Source organism: Asparagus officinalis, chromosome 2 (genome assembly GCF_001876935.1).
Source record: "Asparagus officinalis chromosome 2, Aspof.V1, whole genome shotgun sequence".
NCBI classification, from domain to species: Eukaryota; Viridiplantae; Streptophyta; class Magnoliopsida; order Asparagales; family Asparagaceae; genus Asparagus; species Asparagus officinalis.
In genome coordinates, this window is record NC_033795.1 from 15500552 (window position 1) to 15516186 (window position 15635).

Here is a 15635-nt window from a genome sequence, read left to right on the forward strand (position 1 = left end):
TACCCAAGCAACTCGCATGTTCGCGACCCAGACCCTGCCCAAAATACTGGAAAACCTGAAAGCACGTCTGCGGCACGATGTCGATTGGGCCCATAGTTTGTTCCTCTTCCCACTGGTCCGTAACCAGAATCCGAATCCTTAGTCAAATCAATGAAATTTAGAAGAAAAAATTAAACAAAATAAACAAATAATTAAGATAATAATAATAATAATAAGGAAGGACGAGGGATTGCATAACGCTTTCACATCCACCAACGCGTCACCTCCATGTGTTTATTCCCACCCGCCGGTGACCCAACCCCTGGTGTACGTTATATAAAGAGGGCGAGTTAAAAGCTCTCCCATTTGTGAAGGAATCAAACAGCAGAGTACCTCATTCGCTCACATTAGGGTTTCGATCGATCGATCGATCGCTTCAAGTAAGCTACTCTTCAATCTCTTCCATTGATTATCATGATATGATTTATCCTTGGATCAAGCGGATCTTTGTGTCTTTGGTATCAGGGATCTCAGATTTTTTTCCCCCCCTTAGGATTTGATTGGATATGTGAATCGTTCGCTTTTTTATTCTTTGAATTCATTCCGTTAGATTAGATGTATTTGTACATAGATGAAAGAAAAAGTTATGAGAAATCGCCACAAAAAAATTGCCTTTTTATTGGATAATCCTTCGATACAGGCGTTTTAGGTGAGGATTTGCGGGATAATCCATCGATACAGGCGTTTTAGGGTGAGAAATTGATTCCCAAATTCAATCAACGCTAATGGTGCTCTCCAATGGCTTGTCAACAACACAATGATGCTTAGTTTCTAATTTAAATCATAATAATAGGCATCGTTGCTGCGTTTGTAGGCGTTAGCATCAAAGTGGGTCAATTTTGGAGCTTAATTCTATTAACAAAGATTACAAGCAATGTGCTGCAGATGTGGGCCCTATAAAGCCGATATACTCCTCTGTACTGGTCATAAATACAACTGTGAATGGATCATTAATGTCATGAAAGTTGGGAGGTTTCAGATTCATCATAGATGTAGAAAATTAAAAAAAAAGAGTGAAAACATAGAAGAAACAGAATAGAATAATTAATAATAGGGAAGATAACAGGCACATGACTAATTAAGTGCGAGCCTTGCAATTTGTGACCAGTGGCAATTGTTTTATTAGTATATATTTAGTATAGTGCAAGTAGAAGATAGATAGATTGTGCTTGTTGAAAATGTCTTGCAGTGAACCTCTCCATTTTGTTTGCCATTTGAGACATTTAGTCTAATTTGTTTGTTTCCCCTTCTTCTGTTCGAAACTGATGCTTCTGTTAGTTTTGCCCAAATATATGAGTTCAATGAAGATCAGTCTATCGTTGACCAGTACAAGGATCATTTCCTTTTCCTTCTTTCCTTCAGAAACATGAGTGAAGCAAATGAGACAGGAAACTCAACTACTTCAGCTAGTGCTCATGCACAGAAACGTCCAGTCCCGAAGCTGAATGAAAGGATTCTGTCATCCTTGTCAAGGAGATCAGTTGCTGCGCATCCTTGGCATGATCTTGATATAGGTAGTTACCTTAATATCTATCAATAATAAGTCAGCACTTATTACGCATCTTAATGACTCCTCAAATTGTATAATGTTGTGTGCAGGTCCTGGAGCTCCTTCTGTTTTCAATGTTGTAAGTTCTTTTACCAACCACTGTCGCACTTAGTTAATTATGTACATTAATTTTGACATAACACACATTTTCTTTTACCAAATAACATTTGATAGCAATAAAAATGATATTCTTCGTGTAGCCGCAATGTTGCCTTACCTCTCTGCATCTAATGAGATTTTTTTTATGTCACTAATCTTATGACCAAAAAGAAGGGGTAGCATTGAAAAAATTATTTGGTCGACAGGCTACAGTCTATGGAATGAATATGATATTTCCCGTATTTTCACCTTTCATTTTCAAATTACAATTCCAGACTAGGTTGGTTAACTGGTTCTATCCATATGGCAGGTTGTGGAGATCTCAAAAGGAAGTAAAGTCAAGTATGAACTTGACAAAAAAACTGGACTGATCAAGGTTAGTGCAAAGTTTGAGATTATTTTGACTGACAAATGATTATAAGAGGAAATGATCGGCTTATTGGAAATTCCTATGGTCCATCTTCATTTTAAGATCTTGATGCTCAAAAGCTAGTTGATTTTTCAGTATTCATGGTGGTTATGCAAATTTGTCTATTTGGTAACAGGTCGATCGTGTCTTATATTCGTCAGTGGTCTATCCGCATAACTATGGTTTCATTCCCCGTACGCTTTGTGAAGATAATGACCCTATGGATGTTCTGGTCCTCATGCAGGTAATTATAAATTTTACAACTTTTTTCCCTTTGTTTCGAGTACAATAGAGACTTTTCTTGATGCTTCTTTATCTATTTTCTTGCTTTTAAGTTGTCTTTAAGACTAAACAGTTTCTTTTATATCTTTCTTCGTTTTAGTTTACTATGATTCATCATCTTAGACTTCTTCACGATGAGATTTGTTTCCGTATTTAGAAGGTTTAATAAAAGTAAATGAACAAGCTTTTACAATCATTTGTCAACTTAGTGCCTTGTCTTTAGGACTAAACAGTTTCTTTTATACTAGTTAGATTGCACGTGCAATGCATGTGGTCGAATATTATGATTATTTAAATTGATAAAAATTAAATAAAAATAAAAGAGAAAATAATTTTTTTTGTGGGATTGATTATCAACACAATAATCTCTCTTTCAAATGAAATATTGTCATTGTTTCATTCAACCGAGATTGTCGCCACGTGAGTTATAAACACATTGATCTAGTACAATCACGTGAGTTATAAACACATTGATCTAGTACAATATCTTTGTTTATTAGTATCTTAAAATTTTTAAAAGATGGGTGATCATTCAATTCGAAAATGAATTTTGCATAGGAATTTTTCTTGCAATATGTCCATTAAATTTTTAGTTGTAGTTCGACTCATATTCACATTAACTTTTAGTTGTGATTTCACTCATATTTACATAATCTAATATTCTCATTTAATTTTATAGCTCATTCTCCATAACATAGAAGTAAAACTGAAAGTATGAAGAATTATTTTTTTGTGAAATTAGAGCAGGGAGATTCTAATATATTTCGTCATGTACTTTAAATATAAAATAAAAATCTCTTTGATGTAAGGTCTCTATCAAATCTTACCCCAAACAATGTGAATGGAAAATGCTATTATAACTCACTTGCTTGGAGAAATTATATTGTATATAGGATATAACAGTAGTCTCGTGTATTTTCTGGTTCTGACTGCAAAATACGCAAGAGTGGTAGTCTTGTGTATTTTTTGACTTTAATTATTTTTGTAATTAATGTTCTCTAATTACACGGGACTATTAGTACCGTGTATTTTAAAGATGATTTTTATACAAAATCGACCTCTTTGTTTGCCAGTCTTGATGGTGTGGCAAAAAAAAAGATCAATTTTGTTAATTATTATGTAAAACAGTCGATTTTGCTAATATTTTTAAAAAGTGATCTTTTTTAAAATTTTCCTAAAATAGACTGTTAATTCAAAATATGAAATGGGCAAAAAGACCTAAACATTCTAGTGATTAATTGACCCATAAATAGAAAAAATAACAATTAAAATAAAAGTATATTTAAATTGAATCTAACAAGGCACTTCACAGAATGAAGTATGAAATGGATCCAAGAAATTATTAAAAAAGAATTAAAGAAACTAATTTAAAAAATATGAGATCGAGGGATAGAGGGAGAGAAGACCTCACCGACATGAATTTTATTTCTCTTCGAGCGTGACAACAAAATTGGTGGAGAATGAGCAAGGAGAAAAGTGAACAGAATAGGTGACAAAGTGGGCATGCTTATATAAATAGGTTAAGATATTCGTCCTGAAATCTTAAATACATACATGTCCCTAACATTTTTATAATTGCTCATTTACAATGATATTACTATTTAATATTAAATTAATTTTATTATATAAGATTATATACCATTTTTAATAAATTATAAAGTATATATATAAAAACCTCGATGTTTATAGCTAGTATTTGGGCTCCACAAAATAGGTTAACTTTACATTATAGTTTGCTATTGACAATACTATTGGCAATGTCATTACCTTTCCTTTTTATCTTATTATTCATAATTTTTTGATGTAAGTCCTTTTTTGCTAGTCACTTAATTGGCTATATTTTATTTTTATAATATCAAAAGTTAGAATATTCTTTTCTACTTAAAAAGTATTGACATGATTTTCTTAAAAAATATATACATATAGTAGCAATAGTATATATTTCAGTTCAACTCAAACATTGGCTTGAAACCATTTAGAATGAGGTCCTTTCTACGCTAGAATGGTAACATAGTGATTACATAATCCAAAAGTCAAAGAAAAAAATTCTATAAAAAAAGTAATTTAATAAGTCAAATTAACAACTAATTTATAAAATATACATGGGCGATGTAGAGAGCTATAGAAAATAAGGTATATATCTTCATAAAAATTTTATAGTGAGTAACCAACTATAATCATCCTAAGTTAAGCATAAATAATTATTATTTTAGTTACTAATTTGATACGTGTAACTATAAAATAAATCTCAAGCAAAAAATAGGAATTAAAATTGTATTACCTATAGGTAAATAAATAATATAATTTAAAAGTAATAATTTAAATTATTAAGTGCTAAATATTAGTTAACGCGAGAAAGTAAAGTAATCTATGGTTTATATACCTATATAGTCAATTGATTGAACGTATTAAAATTATAATGACCACAGTTAAAATTATATGATTGGTTCATATTAAATATAATTTATAAAAAATAGTACATTAAAGTTAAAAAACCTTTTAACCACTATATAGATTGTTAAAAAAAATTGCATGTATAAACTATACTGCCTAGGAATAGTGATGTGCACACTTAACTATAGTCTAATACATCTTAAGAACGACTTACTCTTTAATATCATTATTAATTGATGTATGATGTATCTATGCATTACACTAAAAACACAATGAAACTTTAGAAAACTATAAAAGAAATACCCTCAAAAGTTTTTAAAATTATAAAAACAAACACCCTCAATGAAACTTTAGAAAACTATAAAAGAAATACCCTCAAAAGTTTTTAAAATTATAAAAACAAACACCCTAAACTTTTATAATTTACAAATACAAAGAAATACCCTCAAAAGTTTTTAAAATTATAAAAACAAACACCCTAAACTTTTATAATTTACAAATACACAAAACTATTAAAAATTACATTAAAATTAAGAAACTACAAAAAATTATTAAAAAAATTTAAACTTTGGAGGGGTAATTTGTAATATACTAAACTTTAAGTTTGTTTTTTTTTAAATCTAATAGATTTTTAATTAGTTATGTTCTTTTTAAAAAAGTTATGGGTAATATTGACCATAAAAAGTTTTTCATGAACCTATACTTTTAAAGCGAAGTATGATATTTTTTTTATAATTTTTTTATTTTTTAGGGGTTGCTAGTAATTTTGTATATTTATTTTAGTGTCTATAGGTTAAAAATTCTCATGGTGTTTTTTATAAATTATGAATATTAGGGGTTTTTTGTAATTTTTAAACTTATAGGCCTTTTCTATAGATTGTAAATTGTTTATAAACTATTTATAATTTCTATATTTTTAATTTATTAATGAGTTTGAAATTCTTAGGATGTTTTTTATAAAATTTGAATTTTGAGTGTTTGTTTGTAATTTTTGAAACTTTAAAGGTTTTTTATATAAATTATAAATTATGCAAGGGATATTTGTAACTCCTATATTTACAATCTACTGTTAGGTTGGAAATTATCAGGATTTTTATAAATTTTACAATCTTGAGGGTTTTATCTTGCAATTTATAAAAAGTTTAGTGTTTATTGCAAATTTCATAAATTTTTGGGGGTTGTTTGTGTTATTTGTAGGTTTTTAGTGTGTTTATAGGTTTGAAAATTTTAAGGTGTTTTTTACAAATTTTAAATTTTAGGAGTGTTTTTGTATTTTTTAAAACTTACAAGATACTTTCTCCAATGTCAAAAACTTTCATTTTTTAGCTAGCATATATTTTTCAGATTTCTCACTAAATTAAAATAAGTAAAATTCATAATTTTTAAAATATTTTAATAAAATTTTGAATTTGTAGTGGTGTTTTTACAATTTAAAAACTTATATGGTATTTTTTGACAAGGTCCAAAAAATTTTAGGTGCTGGCTAGCATACATTTTTTTGATTTCTCTGTAAACTAAAATAAATAAAAGATTTAAATTATATCAAACATATCATATTTATCCAATAACATGTTAAGTCTCATTGTGGATAGGATAAATCATTTAATTATAAATTCAAAGAATATAGGAAAATTAGAATAGATTAGGATAACAATATAATATTTAAAAAAAGTTAAGGGTAATATTGACCATGGAAAGATTTTCCTCAACTCGTACTTTTAAAGAGAGTATGAAGTATGATATGATATGATCTTTCTTCGTTTTAGTTTATTATGATTCATCATCTTAGACTTCTTCACAATGAGATTAGTTTCCGTATTTAGCAGGTTTAATAAAAATAAATGAACAAGCTTTTACAATCATTTGTCAACTTAGTAACTCACTTCTAACTAACAGCCATATATTACTCGAAATCTCAAATTATTCACTCATCTCGGAATTGCTTATGAACCTTTGTACACAATTCTTCCCTCAAATGCTACTTGTTAGTAGCTCTTGAATTTAGGAACTATTATATACAGGAAAACTGATGTATGCTTATCAGTGGGAACAGGTTCTTTCATGGTTCAGAGTGTTCGACTGGTCAAAGGATTGTGTATGAAAATATGAAGTGTCTGACTCACATGCAGGATTATTTTAAGAAAGATGTTATATACTATTTGAGATATGCATGTAGTAGGAAAATAGTTGGCAGATTAAGTGTACGAACAACTATTGGACTTGCATAGTCATTAGTCACTATATTGTTAGATAGGATGTACGTGCAAAATTTTACTTGGGAGACATCTTCTCAAGAAAATGTTCTAGTTACAATTAATTGGTTAGTCTATGAAAATCATTATTTATAAAAAAATGCTTATAACACGTGGGACTATTCATATGTTGGAGTGTTATATATATTACTCATTTATAGGGTATGATGACCTCAGTATGATATTACTTCACCTCTAACCTAATGTTCTAGATTAACCTCTATTTATTCTGGACATGCCTTGAATATACTTAATAAGTAGAATCAACTACATTCCTGAATGTAGTGTCATTCTGATCTATGTAACACCTAGCTCCAAATAGCACTTAGTTCCACATACAGCTGATTGATTCTGATCTTTTATCCATTTGCAAGTCTCAAGCAATAACTTTCCTAGAAAGTCACCCCCTTTGAGTTCTTATACATAAGCACACCTAATTTTGAAGTTTCATTCACAATTCCTCCCTTAAAATGCTTGTTATAAGTTTTTGAGTTCAGGAAACTTATTATTTACCAAAGAACTTATTCCTTTGTACTTATCTCGTGTGGGACTGTTTATATTTGGAGTGTCACAATATTGTAGCCGACTCCATAAAGAAGTTAGTGATGACTATTATATGTTCTGATGATTTTCATATTTCACACTTAAACAGGAGCCAGTGCTCCCTGGTTGCTTTCTACGTGCCCGTGCTATTGGGCTTATGCCCATGATCGATCAGGTATGAAATATTTATTTTACTCAATAAAAGTGAATTCAAAATAATTATTTTACTGAACAAATATCTTGCACCAGGGGGAGAGAGATGATAAAATCATTGCAGTTTGTGCTGATGATCCTGAGTATCGCCACCTCAGAGACATTAAGGAGCTCTCTCCTCATCGCCTTATGGAGATCAAACGCTTCTTTGAAGATTGTATCCTTAATTACTAATCTCATTGAGATTGTATCTAGCTTTTCTAGTTACTAATGTTGAATATTCATTGCTCGCCATATGAACACTGGAATTCTTAATCGGTAACTCAGACAAGAAAAATGAGAACAAGGAAGTAGCTGTTGATGATTTTTTACCTGCCACAACTGCCATTGAAGCAATTCAATACTCCATGTAAGTGGTTTCTGACTCACCAATGTATACCATCGTAGAAGCTTCATTAAATTACCAAGTAAAACCAGCGCACAATTCAGCGACGCATATATCATATGTGATGTATAAAAGGGTTAATTGCAGATACACTGTTTGTATTACAATATTGTAGACACTTATGCTCCTAAACTATTTTTCAGCATGTACATCGCTTGAACCCCATATGCCAGTATTTCTCATGTTTCACTGAGATACCACGTTGTAATCATATGACAATAAATTACTTTTGCCTTCCATTTACCTGGAAAAACGGATTAAACTCCCGTCTTAACTTGAGAGCAAAAGAGTAACCCATCTTAGGTTCATGGGATTCAAGTGTTAATAAAATAGTTTAGGACGTATAGGTGCCTACAACATCATAGGACACGTCTTAGGTTCATGGGATTCAAGCGTTAATAAAATAGTTTAGGACGTATAGGTGCCTAAACCATCATAGGACAGGTAGTGCGTATGAATTATGAAATTAATCTTATATAAAACTTGCAAACATCTTTAATAGTTAGGCATATTGTTATGTTGAACTTTAGGGAAATCTCAGTAGTGGGTTCTTCTTGACACCAAGCCTTTTTATTAATACCCTAGTCCACAGGGTACTGCAAGTTGTACATGACTAATGTGATAAAGTTATTTTCAATTTTATAGCATAAGGGTCTAAATCTTGGTTTAAAATAAGCGTTTGTTATCAATGCCTTATATTCAACAACATATGTTTTAATCCTTTGAACCCTCTTTCTGATTATATTGTTTTGATGGGTTTTTGCAGGGATCTCTATGGCCAATACATCATGCAGAGCCTGAGGCAGTAGATTGGTGTTACTAGCTCTAAATAGCTTCTTCCCCAGCAATAATGGCATGAGAGCCGAACATGTTACTATTTTGTTCTAATTTTTTTCAAGGGTTTTGAATCTTGCTATTTAAATTTTCTGCGCCAGCTATATATTGATTGTCTTGTTTTAATTTGATTTTGAACTGTTTCAAAAGGAGTAATGTAGTCGTGAACGAACAAGTTTATCATGGATATTCTGATTCTATTTTGTGAAGGAAATTATATTCTTAAAGAGGTGTGATACGTTATGCTTCCATTTCCTGGTGCAGATGCCGATCAAATTCTCTTCCCTTAAGAAGAGCATATTGTGAAGCAGACCTCATATTCTCTTAGGCTGCGTTTGGGAACTTTGATTTGGATTTGAGAAGTTGATTTAAAATCAAGGGATTTTAAATTTAGGATTTGAAATCCATGATTTAAGAAATCTTTTGTTTGGATATCTTTATTAAATGAAAGGATTTGAAATCTTTGATTTCTAAATCTAATGTTTTGGTACTTTATTATACATGAATTTGAATTTAAAATTAATAAAAATTTATTCTCTTAACCTATCTTGTTTACATCAAATGTAATAAAGATGTGTAAAATAGTAACCGAAAAACACAAATTTAGGTAATTTTGGCGATGATAGCTACATTTGCTAAGTTTTCAAATTCATTGCCCACCATAACTTGCAAGAATTTCAACAAAATAAAAATAAAGAAAACTCTACAAACATATCAAGTATCTTACAAAAAAACATCTAAATAATACATTACCATTGCATATTTCACAGATATCCAGACTGGAAAACACTTGAGGCTTGTTTCATATTTGATACGTATTCAAAGTGAGAATAAGTTAATATTAGAGCAAATAAGTAACAATTCCATTATCTTCTCAAATGCAGGTACAACTGACAATTACATAGTCAATTTGATCTTTGATATACCAAGAGAAATGTTAATAAGAAAAAATACAAAGAGTTGCAAACTGAATAGCATGTGAGAAGAGAATTAAAATTGATAAAAATTTATTCTCTTAACCCATCTTGTTTACATCAAATGCAATGGAGATGTGTAAAATAGTAACAAAAAAATACAAATCTAGGTAATTTTGACGATGATAGCTACATTTGCTAAGTTTTCAAATTCATTGCTCACCATAACTTGTCTAGCATCATACATGAACCAAAGGAAGAGCACAAATAATTACTTCCAGTCCAGAATTAGCACCTAGAGAAAAAACACAGGTAATATAAAAAAGAAAAAGATTAAGAAAACAAAAAAGGAAGCATGTACTTCGGATCTCAGAACTCAACACATTCAGACATACGTTCATATACTTGAATTAAACAGTCAAAACTATTCAGATCCTTGATTTTTACAAGGAACGGTCGAAACAAAGACCATAGTCTATGAAATACAGAACATGTAAAATAAAAAAAATCAGACAAGAAATGACCCAAAGTGAGAACAAAAATGAGAATGCATGTTCTTTCCAACAAATTGAAAGAAAAAAGAATACAGAGCTGAAAGAAAAAAAGAATACAGAGCTAAAAGAACAACCTACTCTACATTAGCCCGTAAGCTACACTAGTTATACAACATTTTACCAGGTGCGAGTATAACACACAATGAATATGAGACTCCTGGATGCAAAATGGCACCCAAGCACTGTATCAACCACCCACTAACCTCTCGAGATCAAAACCTAGTTACCTTACTAGCAAAGAAAATGAGCACATCAATAATTTTTAAGGCTACATGAAGCTTATTCATCAATGTGGGGGTGGTTATGAGTAAGGGGAGAAGAAAATTTAGATGCAGTGACAGCTATATCTGAACAAATGACAAGTATACCTAATACATAAGCTATAAATATCCCAAACTTGAATCTACCCGATTGAGTAACAATTGGCTTAAATTTCACCTTGTTCTTTGAACACTCCGAAAGTTTTTGCCCCACTTCTTTCAGTCGTTTCTCTTCCTCCTATAGAAAGTTAACAGAAAATTAATATCACTTAACCGAAAAATGAAAGACGTACACATTATCGGTAATCAATGTTACTAAAATCTTAGACAGTACAATAGTGCAGAAAAAGTAATGTGTTCATACTCTGGTACTAGCATAACTTTCAACAATTGTTTAACCATAAACATCCAACCGTGTAGTAAATATAATCCAGAGTACATGAGTGAACTTCTAATACAGTAGCTGTTAAAATCTTGCTCAGGTTGTAAATGTTAACAGCCTGCAGCAATACATCGTAACGAGCTACGAAATTACGAACATATATGAGAGGTTCCAAAAAATACAAGCTATGTTTTATTCATCAATGCGTGTACGGAAAGCTGAAAAAAATTATAACATGTTACCGGGAATTGGTTCCTGCAATTGCCCAAGATTGTCGCCATCTCTTCTATTCATCGTGTGTGGTATTTATGATTGTAGTCATCTCTTCTAGAGACGCTACAAACTGTGAAGCCCAATATTAGCTTAATATCATCAGAAGGCGGCACTCTTTTAATAGGAAAAAAACAACAACAATACCTTGAGAAGGAACATTGTGTCAGATTTGGATAATGTAAGCGTTTTTAGGAACAAACTCAAAATCCATGGAAACTATTACAATGTAATTAAGCTATGACTATAAAAGTTAACCTAGCTAGTAAATGTTAAAACAATCTGACAAATGGTTATAGCACAAACTCAAAATCCATGCAAAGATAACTACCTGGATGTTATTTGACGAATGATATTCCAAGACCCTCATTTTGTTAGAATTGGCTTTTATTTCCTACTCAGGCAAGTTCTATCTAAAGTTTGACAAAAAAAAAAATTTCAGTTGATGAGGATGAGGAACCACTTCCAAATAGTAAATCTCTTGGATTATTTTTTAACTATGTCAAAGTAACTAGATAAACATAAAGATTTTTACCATGATCAATTAATTAGTTTCAGAAGCTAGCATGAATCCTGACACTCAGGAAATTCATGGGTGTTTAATGGAATGAACATAGTTTTTTTTTGGGTTGAGGGTGCTAAATTTACCCTTCTAAATGTGATACAACCATCATAACAGCAAGATGCAATAGAAGAAAGATTAGTCACAAGAAATTGCAGGGCAAAAAACAAAACCAGCCAAAATAAGAACTGAGCTAACATGCTGGCTAATTCAGAATCTAACAAAATCAGAAGGCCTCTTGAGATAGATTCCTTCGCCTATAAGGAGTTCCAGAACCAACAAAAGGATCTTTATGCCAGCCTACCTGCTCTTTAATGGGTCTGCAGACTAAACTATAGCATAGTCTCTGCAATTTGACAAGGGAAAGAACATTTAGAGATAAGAAAAAGGAATTGTTGAAAGTATTACTTCTTGATTCTATTATAATTGTATGATCATAACATGCAAAGGGTATTGTAGCACACTTGTTATCTCATTTCACTTCAAGTATGCCTAACATTAATCAACAAACTAGGAAGTCCACTTCAGAATGAAGTGGGCAACGGCTAAGCTTAAATGAGATCAAAGTGACTTATAAATTGACAAACAACTTGATGGAGTTATACCGAGCATAACAACACTAGAAACCACATGGAAATCTCACTAATCAAATGTATTGACTCTAATTTCTGAACGTCTTGACAAATAAATGAAATTCCAGTATTAAAAACAAAATGAATCAAATATCATTACTGACACTAGAAAACAGATTATTCATTAGCATGGATCCTAAATTCAATGTATCAAAAAAGTTAATAGGTCCTTAATTGTATATGGAACAAGGATTGGACGGTTTTAAGACATCTACCACTCTTGACGACAAATACTGCAAACATAATTGCTCATACAATATGTTTAAAAAGGTCTTCATGTCTTCAGAATTATTTCTGGATAACTTTAAGATGAGCAGTTTAACCATATGCTTAAAAAAATTCAATAACACAATCAAAAGTAAAATATGTTATGGCATAGAACTATAGCAGGTCTGTCGTAAACTAAAACTCCTCCGCAATGCAACATAAAAAAAAAACATAACAGCCAGTTTGGATGGAACACCAGCATATTACAGTCCATATTACAGTCCAAATCCTGAGAAGCTTATACCGGTAACAAGTAAATTACCAAAGGCCCAGCAGGAAGCAACATATTTTAGCCTATTGTTGGTCTCCATGCATCAAGTCTAGTATAGTAATTTATCATGTTCACACAGGTCATTTGCTGTCTTCAAACTAATAAGAGGCATACCCTGTTGATAATTGGGTCATGAACATAGTAGTTCCTAAAGCAGGATCAACTCATCCTCAACATTTTATCTGTATATATTGATCTAAATACCCTACAAACCAACAGAAACAATCCTAATAGCACACAAGAAGCCCAGCTTCGACTCCAATTGCAGGCTGATCAAGCTCCCATCAATTTACAACCAGCGTCATCAAAAATCCAAACTTTTTGACACAGACAGCTAAATACTTCAACCAACACCGAGGATGACATAAAAGAATCGAAAATTCACACTTTCAAGTGGCAAAAAAATGAAGCGAGAGGACACCTTACCAGTTCGAAGGACTCGAAGTCGGAACCCTAGACTTCGATTCGAAAACGAAACCCTAGAGAGGTGGATCGGGACTTGAAACGAAAGAGAGAGGTAGGGGGAGGGGAGGCGGCGGCGGGGGGAGGGGGAAGGGGAGAGAGAGATTTTACGAAACGAGAGAGAGGAACGTAACTTGAAACGAGAGAGAGGATCGGATCGGGATTTGATAAATGACAAGGGGTGGTGGAATTTGAAATCACTTGTTTTGGGCTTCCAAATTCTTTTTTGTTAAATCAATTGATTCAAAATCTTGGTCCAAATCAGAACCCAAACTAGAGATTTGGATTTGAAATACCCTAGATTTTAAATCCAAGCCCAAATCCAAGTTCCCAAACGCAGCCTTAATATTTATGCTGATAGTGTTGCTTAATCATTTATAGTTTTCTGTTTGTTTATTTATTTATTTTATCTATTGCAAAAAAGTTTTAATGGTATACATTCTTTTATGAGAACGCAGATGTTAAGTAGTTTGGCTTGATGGAAATCCACTGTAAATTAATGGGTTAATCTTCCATTTCAACCCCCTAATTTGATCCCTTAACCAGTCGAAATCATGTAGGGTTGAGCTTGAAAATTGGGGGCAGTAAAGACAAATTGGGGTATACTAAGCAACCTAACAAAATCAATAGAAATTCATTAAATATTAGCAAATAATTTCATCAATGCTCCATTTTCACCAATACCATCTTAATCTACCATCACTTAGATTAATCACAAAAGGATATGTTACCTCGTGAACTCCACAAGCATTCAAACCAAAACCATCATAATTTCAACCAGCAGAGAAACATCAACATTCTAAACAAAACTAGTTAATTTCATTTCATAATAACACTACACCATCATATTCCACAAGCCCATCCCCTACATACTAAAAACCCCACCAAAATCCAAAAGACGAGGATTTAACGAAAAACAAAACAAACAAACGAGCTAAACTTCATAAGAATCACTAGAAATCCTAAGCCCTCTCCCCCCTGATCCTCCTCGCGAGCTGAATATCCTTTGGCATAATCGTAACCCTCTTCGCATGAATCGCGCAAAGGTTCGTGTCCTCAAACAAACCGACGAGGTACGCCTCGGCGGCCTCCTGAAGGGCGGCGACAGCGGAGCTCTGGAACCTGAGGTCGGTCTTGAAGTCTTGGGCGATCTCGCGAACCAACCTCTGGAACGGGAGCTTCCGGATCAAGAGCTCGGTGCTCTTCTGGTACTTTCGAATCTCTCGGAGAGCGACGGTGCCGGGGCGGAAACGGTGGGGCTTCTTGACGCCGCCGGTCGCCGGAGCGGACTTGCGGGCGGCCTTGGTGGCTAGCTGCTTCCTTGCCGCCGGTGGACTTGCGGGCGGTCTGCTTGGTTCGCGCCATTTAGGGTTAGGGTTTCGAGAATCTAGGGGATCTGTTCTTTTTAGTTTTTCTCAAGCGGTGATGGGTGAGATCTGGGGAGGAGAAGGGGGTGGTTTATATCGAGAGGGAGGGGGATGAAAATTTTTGGGAGGGTTGGCGGGAGGGGGTTTGGACCGTTGGATTTGGATCTAGGTGGACGGCGGATGCTGAGTTTGGGGGTGTGGACGCGGATCGTGATCCGTGGGACTTGGTTCTTTGATTTACTTTTTGTGGACGGTGGAGATTGAGTTCGTGAGGTGCATGCGGGGAGTGATGAGCTTGTATATGGGCTGAGTTAGTTTTGGGCTTGGTCTGAACAACCATGGGTCACATGACATGCCATGTTATTATCTCAGATAATTGCATGTATTTTATGGTGAAAACTTATCAACTTAAGTGGATAGGGAATAGTGTGTCCACCAAAGTTTTTAACCATTCATATTGCCTAGGGATCCTTGTATTATATAAAAAGGTGTTTTATATTAATAAATATGTGGCTACAAACTTTGGTGGACATCAACTTAAGTTGATAGTGTTGCGCGCCGCGGAAGCCCGATTAGACAAAATCAATAGCACACACAAGAACCACAATAGATCACAATATGTTGGCCTTCTTGTTTTGATGATGTTTAACAAACAATTTACCACTAATGTTGTTTGTCTAGTTTTTATATTAATA

At 32.9% G+C, this 15635-nt stretch overlaps 1 protein-coding gene and 1 pseudogene across 2 annotated transcripts; one reads left to right on the forward strand and one right to left on the reverse strand.

The window, feature by feature from the left end:
* LOC109830375 (soluble inorganic pyrophosphatase-like) lies at positions 242–9197 on the forward strand. 2 transcript variants are annotated; one of them, XM_020397627.1, is made up of 10 exons: positions 289–419; positions 680–729; positions 1402–1553; positions 1639–1667; positions 1998–2063; positions 2233–2340; positions 7677–7742; positions 7817–7937; positions 8048–8129; positions 8932–9197. In XM_020397627.1, exons 3-10 carry the CDS (start codon positions 1406–1408, stop codon positions 8972–8974), a joined length of 663 nt encoding a protein of 220 aa, XP_020253216.1. In that variant the 5' UTR covers positions 289–419; positions 680–729; positions 1402–1405; the 3' UTR covers positions 8975–9197. The 2 variants fall into 2 exon arrangements, with proteins under 2 accessions (XP_020253215.1, XP_020253216.1); XM_020397626.1 differs by lacking the exon at positions 680–729 and having other exon boundaries at positions 242–419.
* LOC109830376 lies at positions 14371–15023 on the reverse strand (annotated as a pseudogene).